At 40.3% G+C, this 14211-nt stretch overlaps 1 protein-coding gene across 1 annotated transcript in view; it reads left to right on the forward strand.

Annotated features, from left to right (window-relative positions):
* Nucleotides 1-14211, forward strand: part of kcnh4b (potassium voltage-gated channel, subfamily H (eag-related), member 4b) — a 28053-nt gene that overhangs the window by 628 nt on the left and 13214 nt on the right. The window contains exons 2-4 of the mRNA XM_047032387.1: nt 5535-5768; nt 7184-7315; nt 7972-8108. Of these exons, the coding sequence (XP_046888343.1) occupies nt 5535-5768; nt 7184-7315; nt 7972-8108 (503 nt within the window). The remainder of the gene's footprint in view (nt 1-5534; nt 5769-7183; nt 7316-7971; nt 8109-14211) is intronic.

Genomic DNA, 14211 nt, shown 5'->3' on the forward strand with positions numbered 1-14211 from the left:
GTAGTGATGGATAGGTCCCCAGTCTTCTAGAATATCCATGGATGCCATCAGTATTTTGTATATGAAAATGAAATTAACAATGTTTTGGTAAAACAACAGTACTACAGTAGAATTGTGATTGTGGCAGTAGAAGTTGAGGTTGCAGTATAGAAGTGCCAGTAATGTTAAAATGTCTCTATACTATTGTAGATTCTCATAAACATAAAGGGATATTTTTATATCACGTCTCAGTGAACATTTAGTAATTGTAGTATTATATCACATACAAGACCAATATCTCTTTACATATTTTGCACAACAGTATTCTCTGTGGTAACGGTTATGAATTTGAAGTTTACTCCTTACAGCTTTAAAAATAAATCATACACAGACTGCTCTGCTACTTTGCAGCCACACATCAGTATGATGTCTGCATGACTTGTATCTTTTGTTTTGTACCTGGTAGGAAGACTCGGGGGAGACTGTAACTCTTTGTAAACAAACACCAAGGGAGGCTATAGTGTTTACTTGCTGTCGCCTTACCCCTATTTCTGCAGATAACCCTCTAAAATGCTACAAATATTTTTCTAAAAACACTAACCACTTTGGAGCATATTGGACAGTCAGACAGAAACATTTGAATATTTTAATAGTTTAATAGTTTTTCGTTGTTTGGCTGTAGTAAACATTATAGGTAACGGGATGATACAACTAGGCTATTATTGCTTTATTACTGTATTAATTGACATGGTTGGTGATTGTGATACATAATTGCAGTTTCCTTCTTAATAAATCATCCACTGTAATGAGGGCAACAGTTGTTAAGGTTTTTTCACTTGCAATTACTGTTGGTAATTTCGAAGAACAATTTGTTTAGTGCTACCGAAATTGCTTAATCTCCTAACACTATACAAGATGTGAGTGTTTACTTTAGCTATTTAATGTCTTTCTAGGTTTATAGTACATTTATCAACACTGTTACAATGTGTTGAAAGATTGATCTGTAAGTGTAACGGGTGTGAACCTGTGAAAGTCACTCCACAGGTTATGTAACGAGCTACTCGCGTCAACGAATAGCTAGCCTCTCTTTGACGTAGCTGGTGGTGGCGCTTGGCAAGTCAGAGGTCGTGCGTTCGAGCCCAGCGAGTGGCAAACGACGTATTGTAGCAACGGAGCGTGGCCAGGTCCGTTACATACCCGTCACTTGAGCACAGTTGGATATAAGAGGGCCTAAAATTATTCACGAAATAGCTGTTTGGGGAAAAAACTGAACAATGAACCCTGTACCCAATCTATCCAATCTGTTCAGATATGAACGAAACTAGGGACTAGGTACAAAATCAACACACCTCTTTTTTGAGTAGGACTGTGCTGTAACTTCCTTTTTGGTTAAGCCTACCTTTGATGTGTGATCACTATCCAGTAGTGAATGAACTCATGATTATCTTAGAACTGATCTCTGTTAGGCTGCCAAAAGGAAGGGAGGCCGTTTCCTTTCTGTGCTCTAGAAGTAAGGTCATAACCCTAACTTCAAGTTCACAACAACTTCATAAGCCAAAATGCAAAACATATTTTAAGTTGATTGAAAATAGTCTAATTTTCCTGAGCTGGTCAAGCTTTATCAATGGGTAGGTTCTATAGCCACAGTTGTGGAAATTGTTGTTGATTTAGGCCTACCTTGCTAAATTCTACTTAGTGGGCTACTTAGACCTTTGTCAGGCTTTAGACGTGTGCAGAAACCTTTTTCAGTATTGAATTGCGCTTGCGTTCCTACAGTCTGCAAGGCAACTTTCCAAGGAAGACTAATCGAGAGGTCATATGAAATAGGCTTCATGTAAGGCTTTACAATTTTCCTCAATCGGCAATGTCCTCGTTAAAGTATAGAACCTTTCAATTCCGTATAGGCTACTCTTCAGAACTTGCGACCAAATGCGACCTCTATACAGGACAACTCACTATAGCTTGCATGAAGTGCATCAAGGAAATAATAGGGCTATATAGATGGAAATTGCGGGCTGACGGACACACGCTTTTGATCGTGTTTGCTAGCCACCAAACCTGTGTTTCAAAGACTCAGCAAGCTTCTTCCACAACAGGGTTCTTCTGGGTGGCAGCTTGCCCGAGGCTGAAAATAGCTTCCCGCGGTTGCCCGGGAGACTGGGTGCAGCGGCGGTTGGTGAGGGTGCTCAAGCATTTTGGGTTAGTCTATGTGTGACTGATGAGACGTTTGAAGAGAGATTTAGTTCGTTTGATAAAGTAATTTTAGTTATTAAACACAACACATATGGTTTCATCAAAGTAACATAGGCAATTGTTTAAGCAAGTCGTAATTTGTAAGCAACAGTCTTGGTCATGGTTGTAGTCTAGACTAAGATAGCTCTAATCTTTGTATGCACACTGTAGGTTACAGTAGGCCTACACAGTAGTAGGTCTATTTACGGTTCTATTTATTTACTGGATTTCACATATGAAATGTTCTGTTTGTCAGTTTGCCTTTAACATGTCAGCACATTAACCAAAGTCTCAATAAGTAAGAAGTATTCACTGCAGATTAGACAGGCTGGCAAGGGTTGGTGAAAACGAGTGTGTATCAGGATACCACTTATTGTAGTAAGCCTGTATAGAATGTGCACACTCATGTTTGACACTAACATGTTTGCACACATGCTTGCGTGAGATCCCCGTCACACAGGCGCATAGCTCCACAGTGCGGCCTCGCCAGTAGCAGCAGGCAAACATGGACAAAGCAGGCTATAGGGCAGCTGTTTGCAGAGATAAGAGAAGGGCTCAATTGCTCCTCTCACACTTTTCCTTGAAATGCGACTGATAAACCAAAGGGAATGGGCCAGTGTCAGAAGATTGAACCCGGTGGTGTTCATTGTTAGCAGGGTGATGAATGGGTCTACGTGGTCCGCCACTAAGGCTTGAATAGGAAAACAGTAGACAGCAGGCGGACATGTTGAAGTGATTGGGTTGGTTGCTTCTGTCTCTCAGTGTTGCATTTTGTTAAGCAGTGGGATTGGGAAAGGGTAAAGTAACACAAGCCTTCTCTGGCATTTAGCTTCAAAGATTTGAGATGTAGTTTGATCCACTGGTTTACAGTAGCTAAATCCAGCATAGCACTTGAAACAATGTTGTAGTTATATTCATTGTAAGCATGCTAAAACCTTTGAAGGATTTAAGTAACTTCGGTTTTAATTGATATATTTGTTTTAAATCAACGCTTTGATTTAACAATATAAAACTCAAGACTGCATGCTGTTATAGATTAAGCTACTAGGCCTACAGATTCACCTGATCGCAAACAAAGACAACATTCTGGTCTAAATCACCTAGTGACAGGAGACAACCTCCATTTTACCTAATTCCATGTTAACACAGTAGTCTCCCATGCTGCCTCAGCCTACTCATTATGTTAAAGGTGCTATTAACCAGTATGACAATGTAATGTCAGTACCACACTCTTTCAGAATATTTTCAGTTGATCGACCCATTCAATAGAGAGCGTGTGAGGGCAATGCTACTGTTGTTGTTTGTTTTTAGCATCTAGCATCCCAGATTACAATTCTTCTATCCGCTGTGCAGATGTGTAATTAAAAAGAAAGGCTACAGCACATCCATTCAATGCAGAATCTGTAAGAGGATTAGATTTGGGTGAAGAACACATTCACAACCACACAAACCTGGCTCGGTTGCATAGAAAGTCATTCAGAAATTCCATTGCATTCTTATTGAGAAATACAATTTTCCAACAAGGCACATTGTAGGAGACTGATGTAAACCTATACCTCTCATCTTTGTATGTTTTCCTCCTTGTTAAGACAGCTTTGCGAATAATCTTATTTCCTCAAGTGGACAGGAAATAGTATGGGTGTGCTACAATTAACTTTTCACTCAAAGAATAATAAGCATTCATCATTATTTCTGGATGATGAATGCTATTCTTTGTTTACACTGTGGTGCTGCAAAGCATATACATATGGGCTGCACAATGATAAACTACTGTCCTATCTTTTGACCCATTTAGGAGACGGATATAGCAATGCTGACTAGAGATTGTATAGGATATCTTTAGATACATTTAAATTAGCCAAAGAGATTAATGATACCCTGAATTGTATTCTACAGAAGTTCACAGTTTACATGGAAGCTGTCGGGATGTGTGTGATTTATTTGTGAGAAGGGTTTTTTGTCTCTGCCTGTCATTGTCGATCACAAGGCCTATGTTGTTTTTGGTTGGCCCATTATTCTTTCACGGATGAGACACTTTTGGTGGCTGTCCATCTCTGTCCAGCAGATTCCTATAAATAGCCCAATAAAAAGCAAGAAAAGGTTTACGATATCCAGTTTAGCGTTAAACACTTGTGTAACAATCGCAGACAGCTTGCTAGAGGCCAAGCAAAAAACATCAATTGAAGGCTGTTGTCGAGGTTCAGGATCCGGTTGTTGCGGATCCTTGTGTAATCCCTCTGTGGCGCGTTTGTTACTGCTTGCTGCACGCCTGTGAAAGCTGTCACCGCTTACAAAAATCCCCTGTCGACGACTTCCTGACAAGGACGGGCAATTAAAGAACTAGTTTGTGGAAAGAGCCGCTGCAGCTACTCAGCTCATTCATGCTCCTGTGCCTTTCACTTAGGCTCAAGCCTTTTGACATGTCTGAAGAATATGAAGTGGCCTGGTCTGATGCATTGTTTTCTCTTTAGTATTTAAATGTGGGTTAGTGTGTTAAATAAATCCAAGTGTAACCATTTGTCTTTTTCCAAGGTCAAAATGGGGATCTACAATTAAGTCCCCAATGTACTGGTAGTAGGCTAATTGATATTTCTATTCTCCAGTGATTGTAGGATATTACTGTATACTTTATGCATTAGAATAATTAGATTTATCTTTATAGGTGATTTTCTGAGGTACGACAGCTACTGTGCAGCATGCAAGTATTAGATAGACATTCTGCCTGTAGGTATCAGACAGACCAAGCCATGGCTACCTTACACTGATGTAATCCCCAGAGCGGACTTCTGCTTAGTCCTCTGTAGTGTAAGAGCCTGAAGGCACAGCTAAATGAATGGAGATGGAATCTTAGATAAATATACAGTATATTGTATTTTAAAGTGTCTGTCTAAGGTTCCCCGCTGTCCAAGGTCCTGAGAAGAAAAATACATTAACTGGGGAAAGACCATGTGAGTCTGATGGCTGAGCGGTGGGGGAGTCGGGCTAGTAATTAGAAGGTTACCGGATCGATTCCCCGCCGTGTCAAATGATGTTGTGTCCTTGGGCAAGGCACTTCACCCTACTTGCTTCGGGGGGAATGTCCCTGTACTGACTGTAAGTCGCTCTGGATAAGAGCGTCTGTTAAATGACTAAATGTAAATGTAATGTAATGAGTCTGAAGGGTTATTCCCACTCCTCTCCATCCAGCCTCCAGCCATGTCCAACCTCACACTGTCCCCCTTCATAAATATGCATAAAGATATTATGACGTGTTAGTCACGATAAACCACCTCTTTTACGCTTACAACAATATGTCCTTGTTTTTTTTTCCGTTGCTAACACAGATAGCAACTTCCTGCTGGGCAATGCACAGGGACACCGTGGCTACCCCATTGTCTACTGTTCGGATGGCTTCTGCGAATTGACGGGCTTCGTGCGCACCGAGGTGATGCAGAAGAACTGCAGCTGCCGTTTCTTATACGGGGCTGACACGAGCGAGCATGTGGCTCAGCAGATGGAGAAGGCTCTGGAGGTCAAGGAGGAGTATCAGTCCGAGATTCGCTTCTACAAGAAAAATGGTTGGTGGCGTTATTGGCAAATTTCACATCGCTAATACTATGAGAACACAGGCCTATTGTTTTTTGGAAATTTTAAAGGTCCATCAGGAAAAGAATTATCTGTACAAAAAATATGTTTTGTCCCGAAACATACTGTGTAAGCTAATGAGGCCCTCTGAGAGTTGTTTAGTAACACAGACAGTGCTGTGGAAGTGGAATGTCAATATATTTATTTTGGAGTGGCCCGCTACTTTCCGGCCAATCATGGTCCAGCAGATCTGTCCCAGCCAATTGCCTTCGGCGAGGCGGGCTTTCCTCTTTGGCTTATTCAGTGAAACCACTGTCAATCAAACTCAAACCGGAGTTAAGCATGGTGGTTCAAACAAGGATTAGGGGCACTGTTTAATTTTAATTGTAGCAATGGCAGTTTTAAGGAGTAAAGTGTCTAGTTTCAAGATTATTCACAAAAATGTTTAATGAAACATTTTTGAATGTATGACACAAATTTATTTTCAGTTAAAAGTACACAACAATTTAAGTTTTGTACTTTTTAAATATGAAGAATGTCAAGTGTACTGTTAGCCAGTGCCATTAACTATGGCAAAGATTGACAGTAGTTCAGAAACAAGCAATCACACCATAGCAAACACCCTATACAAGAACCTTGTTATAGTAGAACGCCATGCATGCTGAGAGATACACCAGTGTTACACCGGTTTATATTCCCACAGCAACTTAAACTGTCAGGAGGAAATGGTGTGAAACTCTGTCACTAATTACTGAAAGAGATCACCAGAGCTGTGCAGGAGGTGATAAGTGCTGTAAAACTCAACCATAGACCCCATTAAACAAGTTACTTCTCAGAATTTCTAACATTCTAACACGAGTGCACAAACACAAACATGCATGCACACACACATTCATACTAGTATACTACTTTAACATTCTCTCTTTCACACACCCTGTCTACCTCCCTTCCTCTCTCCCTCTCTCTGTTTCTCTCGTCTCCCTGTCAGACACACATACATACACATTATTGCACCCTGGGAGATGTCCAACATCTGTTTGGAGGCACAGCTCATCTCTAGTTGCTAATGAGCTAGCTAGGTCCAAGAGAGGCTCTGGATAGATGCCCCTTCCTTCTCCAATCTGATTGGCTCGCCTTGTCTGAAATAGAGATTAATTCCTTCTCTAAGCTTGCTTGAACATTAATGGTGTATTGGTTCTATTGCAGCACGTTGCACATGATTTTAGCTTTGTTTTGTCAGTCTTTACAGTTCTGATGAGTGAATCTAACACAGAAAATGTGTAATTACAAGATATTTGTAATGCTTCAAACTTTTGTTATTTTTTTACGTCTGTCACTGCCAGCATATTTGCAAACAAAATTAATGCTGTGCATGTTTGTAATATTTTGTTATAAATGTTTGTTCCAGGGACGGCCTTCTGGTGCCTTCTTGACATTGTTCCCATTAAGAATGAGAAGGGGGAGATGGTGCTTTTCCTATTCTCATTCAAGGACATCACTGACACACACGGCAAAGGTCATCACAGCAGCAAAAAAGAAGGTAGGCTACAAAACCTCCAATTGTTTTTAACCCAAAACATTTTTAGTTCTTTGGTCTAGGCATGATTTATGACCCAAACCCTCCTTTGGCCTCAGGCTTTCATTTGGACAGAATTCCATTGTTTTTCATTGTCACATTCTACTGCAATTGTTTCTTGGCTTGGTATTCAACTGTTGGAGATGAGCTTGCACATGCTCACATGTGTTCACCCAGGAAATAAACAAAGGCAGAAGCAGTAGGTAGTTTCACATGTTTGTGACACCTACTGTAAATATGCATTTGAATTGTGATGGTAAAAGGTATGCCACAGTGCAGGTGAAGCAATTTATGGGTGGGTGAAGAAGATGTGATGTTTCAGTGGCATTTCAGTGCATTGTCAGAACTTTGTATGTACATTGACTGGGTGAATAAATGTTGTTGTCACCTCATCTTGATTCTACAAATACTATTGGCATTAATGTCATTGCATGAATTTCAATCAAGTTATTTCATTTTCACATATGAATACATTGGCACCACGTCATGCATGCCTACTGTCTAAGACCACTTACGAGATGAATGGTAAAATGTAGAGGACCTCATGTTTAGGTAGCAAGAGACCTAATGAATAATATCATACAGGTTTTAATCATTGCCTCCTTGATCTTTTTGAACAGTTTCTGAGGACAAGAGGCAGAGAAGAAAGAGTGGCAGCTCTCATTTCAGTGAAGCCAGGAAGCGAGGCCGGACTGTACTGTACCATCTTACCAGTCAGTTCTCTAGGGGAGGCAAGAGAGAAGTCAACCTGGGAAGTGTAAGTACACAAACCCCGCCCTCATGCATTATAATTGGTTAAGTGATTAATTGGCAGTTGGCAATTGGATATGTGCTTGATTACCTGTTTTAATCCTTATGCTCTGTTGAATATATTTTTTTTTGGGGGGGGGAACCTTGAATGATTAGTTATGCAAATATAGCATAGATATTAACAAGCTACCCTTTTTGACTCAATGGAATTCATTGTAATCTGTGTTATAATTAAAAACAGTGTACATCATTTTTAATGATTTCTCTTTCCCCATTCACTAATTGCTTGCACTAAGTGCATGCAGTAGGGTGAGTTCATGACATCATGTATCTCTGCTTCAGAGCAGTATATCTATGAGATAATAGATCCCTGGTGAACGCCTTACCTCATGGGTAATTAATATATCAGGAGTCAGGTGGCTGAGCGGTGAGGGAGTTGGGTTAATAATCTGAAGGTTGCCAGTTCGATTCCCGTTCGGTGCACATGACGTTGTGTCCTTGGGCAAGGCACTTCACCCTACTTGCCTCGGGGAGAATGTCCCTGTACTTACTGTAAGTCGCTCTGGATAAGAGCGTCTGCTAAATGACTAAATGTAAATATCAGCAAGCCTGGTTACCACAGCGCATTCAGATGTATTTGAAATTAAGAACGTAATCAGTCTCTAAACTGAATCATTTCCACACAAATGCATGCAATAGTATCCTCTCCCCATGTGTTGCAGTGATACCAACAGTACATTCTGTTAGAGAGGTTTAGCCATCATGTCAAAAGTACTATTATTTTATATGCAAATATTTTCAATTTTTCCTTTAACTTTAGAATGAAAGAGTTTGTGTGGCAGAGCACGTTGAGCTTTTCCCATGGCAGGGGGGTCTGTCTCCTACAGGGTGTTGTATGAAGCCCCCCCCCCCCCCATGTGCAGTAGTGTCAGAACCTCACGGGAAGTTAGAAGAAAGGTGTGAGAAATGTAACATATCAAAAATCTATTACAATGAATGCAAAAACTAAAATATGTATTAAAAGAAAGGGATGCAACAGACAGTAGCGTGTTTTAAGTCATGAGAATTTACAATTATAACAAGATAAATGATAATCATCTTAAATTAACAGTTAGGTTTTTTTCAACCGTATATACACCTCACACATCTTACTACAAACTGAGATGAAGGAGGATTGTCACTGTATGCCTCAAGTCATGTGTCGCACTCCACTCCTCCCCCAAAGGGATCCTCCACACCTTCAGCCTGAGGAGGATGTGTGGTTTATTTCAGGCCAGCACACCTAGCCCTTTCCTGGGCAACAGTGTGCTACGCCTCCTCCTTGTCTGCCAACATCCTGGTGCTATGGTTCCGATCCCACCTTCTCACAGATGGCACTGTTTACCAAACAGATTCAGACATGCACACACCTGCTTTGAAAACAGACACTCGCCTATGTAGAAACAGACGCAACCACATGCTGAGAAACAGCTCACTAGAAAAACGCTCACAAGCAAATATAAACATAGAGAAACACCACCTTCAAAAACACTTACTGGTCATTACTTTGTAAACGTATATTAAAGAATGCAATTTACATACACTGACGATATTAATGTGTTTTTACTCAAATACTGTAATGCCACGCACAGCACAGAAAAACACACATCTTTATTATTATTATTATTATTTCTTGCTAATATTATTATTTGCGGTAAGATAGTGACAACAACGACACAGCCAACACTGAAAACTATTCAAATGAGTTGTTGGTTTCTCTAGAGCCTCGTATCTTGACAGCTCATTCAACTGAGTCTTCTTAATTCCCTTTAAACATTACTTTTTAAACTGCTTGTGAACATGTCACTGGGGCTAACCCAATATGACAAAATGTCGGCACCAACAATTTACATAAAGCTCCAATTATACTGGAATGTAACAAAGATAACATAAGGAGTTTGTGTGTGTGTGTGTGTGTGTGTGTGCGTGTGTGTGTGTGTGTGTGTGTGTGTGTGTGTGTGCGTGTGTGTGTTTCGGTGTGTGTCTCAGTACAGCAAGCAATTCTGTCTGTACAATTCTGCACACACAGTACACACTCTCTCTTTCTTTCTGAATTTATCTCTGGATATTTATTTTAATCTTTTTTCTCTCACACGTGCACACAACACATGCAAACAAAACTCAGTCACTATCACTCTTGGTCAAAACATCCCACAGGCACTTGTTACGTCGGTTGACGGAATGACGATTTATCATTAAACTATTTTGTTTCTAATTTTTTTTTTTATGAAACCATATCAAATATTTGTAGTAACAGTTTTAGAAAAGCAATAAGCCCCGTGAGGCTGTGTTTTGCGCTGATTTTAGAACAGGTAAGGGGAGATGAAGCGTTGTGCCTAACAATTAGAAACAAACCATCAGAAACAAAATAGTTTAATAATAAACCGTAATTCTTCCGCCACTACAAAGTATAGTTCCTACATAAATTGTTGCCACGCAACAGCCAGATCGACACCTTTGCCGTCTTTTTCTATTTGAAATATTTAATGCGCAGTAATATGGAATGTTAAAGAATGTTATGAGGACAACCTGTAACGTTATGCTGTATTTTACAACGGCATGGAACGCGATATAGCCAATGACAATCAAGGATGGGAACAACCAGTTGTAGAAACATTCATGTAATATAACTGCTTCCCAAAGTCTTCCCAGGCAAATCTGTCCCTACAATCTCTATCATCTACATTATCAGATACCAACAGAGAATGGTAACCAACAGTTGATATACAAATACTACAGTGTTAACTGATCTTGATTGTACCTTCCTCGCTCGCTATCTCTCTTTCTCTCACTCTCTCTGTCATCTTTCTCTCTCTCCTCGTGTTTAAAGGTTTTCGAAGGGTTTGTCAAAGTGTTTGTTGTCAAAAGGCATTCATCTTCATCATATAAAGAGCTAAGAAAATGCAAATCATATGAGTCGGGGTTCCTGGTTCTGCCCTTGGAGTTAACAGAGAGTTGCATACTTAGATTCATGAAACTCTTGTTCCTTTATTCATGGAATCACAGAGCATTGAGCTGAGCAAGTTCTTTCTTCTTTCCATTCTTTCATCATACCCACCATTATCCATCTTTTCCTCGACATCCCCCTGATTGTGCAGTAACTGTTGGCAGTGAATGTCTCCATATCCACGTCAGACATGCTTGGAATAGCTCTCTATTTGTAGCACCTCGTTCCATGCGGGAAAGGTAGAGATGCAAGCGGGAGAACACCTGTACAGCAGAAGAACTGGGCTATTAATCAGAGGGTTGTCGGTTCGATTCCCGGCCATGTCAAATGATGTTGTGTCCTTGGGCAAGGCACGTCACTCTACTTGCCTCTGGGGGAATGTCCCTGACTAAATGTAGCAGAAAGAGAACTCTGACAGCTCCGAAGTGCAAATCATAGCCTCAGATTTGAGGACTGTAGTTTCAGCAAAAAGCACAGTGGTGTTCACATTTCGATCATTTTTATGTTCTGATCTATCTAAATGTTGGACTAAAGGACTGTAGTTAAGCTTTGACAAGTATAAGTAGGTAACGAGCCACTGGTGCAATTTTGCGAAGAGTGGGCTTCATTCTTTCAAAAACGATACAACAAAACTGACAGAAAATTAATCATGCTACTATTATTTATATTACTTGAGCTTGACTGGCATTCGGTTTACTAAACAGCATTCAACCAAGTGCTGTGACAGCCTTTGTATGAGTATGTGCAATACACAATACAAGACAGTTTATTAGTGTTTTGCTCTGGTTTCTCCTTTTCTCTTTCTCTCTCCCTTTCTCTTTCTTCCACTCTCTCTCTTTCACTATCTCTCTCTTTCACTATCTCTGTCCTCTCTTTACTTTGTCTCTCTCTCTCTCTTTCTCGTCTCTGTGGGGTTAAGAACATGCTACTCAAGTCTCCTGTTTCTATATAATCTCCTGTAACCCATTTTCAAATGAGTACACCAGCCTTGACCTGTTTTTTCATGTGAGCGTGTGTGCTGTGGAACGAGATGTATAGGATTGCTTAAGATGAAGGTGAACATGATAAAGCAAGTATGTGAAGTTCTCACAGAAAGTACATTTAATTTTGTGATATTAAAGTATTTCTAAGCACAAGCAGACGTACCACAAAACCTTGCTTTGAGTAAAGCTTTACATGTCTATAAACTTTACATGGTCTCTTGTACTGTTTATTAGGAAACCCAGACTCAAATTTCATATGAACTCTGTCCTCTGACTAAAAACGTTAATTATGGTAGTGAAACTAAACTAACTAAATGTATTTTGGAGACACTTCATTTTAACTATCTGAACTTGAGGGATGTGTCGTGGGCTCATGCTGTCCACAACACCAAGGACGGCATGTCTATTTGTCACACAGCTGGCTTCTCAGAGCTCAGAGCGTGCTGGGGGTTGTAGTCGTAAGGGATTGACGGTGTTAGGCTTAATGAAGTGAAAAGATCAGATGTAGCCGTGTGAGATTTGGCGACATGTGACCCCCTCAGCTGTAATGTTTTCCTCATCCATTCATTAGGACGTACTTGGTCAGATAATCAAGGGGCCAAAAGACAAAGAGGTGACCTGACTGATGATGTCAGATTAAATAAATAATTAAAAAATCAACTATTGCTGACTTCTCGGAAATTACATTGTTAAAATAACAGAAGCAGTTGATGGTGATTAGGCTCTGCTGTGGTGCTTTGGCTCTGATCTTCACAGAAGTCAGGGAAACATCAGAGAGGAAATATATATAACTGAGACATAATGTAAAACAGTGACTCTGAAATGCCCCTCTCTCCCTCACTTTTTAGTCTGCACACTTTGATCCAAAAAGCAGACCGTGTCAGCATATGTCAAGGGTCATTAGTCCTGAGACAATTTGCCATATTCCTCTTTACCCTTTCGAAGAGGAGATAAATGTGCTATTGTCCCCCATTCTTGTAGCGGCGTGTGTCCATCGGCCCAATTATCTTCGTGAGGAAAAAGCTAACCATCCACCCTGGAGTATCATTTAGGAGATTATACAGGCTGGACACCTCTTGGCAGCTCCTGGAAGCATACCAGGGAAATTCAATTTAATACTTCATTACCCAGACTCCTGGGGCGCGCCTCCCACTACTTTCAACCAAGGCAACATTGTTCTTCGATGAATTACCAGCCATTTGGTGTATTCTCTGTTTCGCCCCCCACCCCTTCCCTGTCAAATGTAATGGCTTTGCTCACTCTCCTCTAAATATTGTTATGTCCATTGTGTGCCAAGTATGTGGAACCATTGGCAGATCTGTGGTGTCATTACGCCAGCTGCACTCTCTCAGATTTGCCAACTCATCGACAATAACGGCTATTAGATTTTGCAATCAAAAATTCAAATGAGGGCTTATGAATAAGCATCATTTTTTGAAGTTAATTGTAGTGCTCGGTCAGTCTTGCGTTTTCCTCATTCCTTTTAATGAGACTACATATAGAATTTCTGATGGCATTTAGATGACAGGGAAGCTGGAAAGAAAAGTGCTAATCAAATGATATCTTTTTATGGGTGCAGTTTTCCTCTCCATTACCCACATCCTCATATATGAATCCCTTATTCCATAAAATCACACAAGAACTGGATATATTTCACAGAGTGTGACTTCATCGCCGCATGTAGAGCTCTTCTGCAGATGCGGTTCAGCAGTAGTGTCAACAAGCAGATCGAGTTGATCAACTGCTGAACTTACTGTTGGTGAAACCATTCATACCAAACATTTTTGTCTGTCATGAAAATGCCTCTTCCTCCACAGCCCCCACAGAGAACCAGAGCCCACACTGACTGGCAATGGCTGTCCTTTTCACCTTAACAGCTGAGCTGTTTTCCATATTGAAATATCAGCTTCCTGTGAACTCCCCAAGTGCATATCTTGACATTTGAGTCATCTATTTTGGAAAAACATTACAGTGTATTATCATCACATTACAATATATTTTTGACAACCGTAGCAAATCTCCCTTCACCGCCTATATTCCTGATGTGTCTATGTTTATTTATAACTGGATGAATTTACTTGACAAGTTATTTAACTATTATTATTATTATCCACTCAGTTACTCCACTCAGTTACTCCATA

Source organism: Hypomesus transpacificus, chromosome 13 (genome assembly GCF_021917145.1).
Source record: "Hypomesus transpacificus isolate Combined female chromosome 13, fHypTra1, whole genome shotgun sequence".
Classification (NCBI taxonomy): domain Eukaryota; kingdom Metazoa; phylum Chordata; class Actinopteri; order Osmeriformes; family Osmeridae; genus Hypomesus; species Hypomesus transpacificus.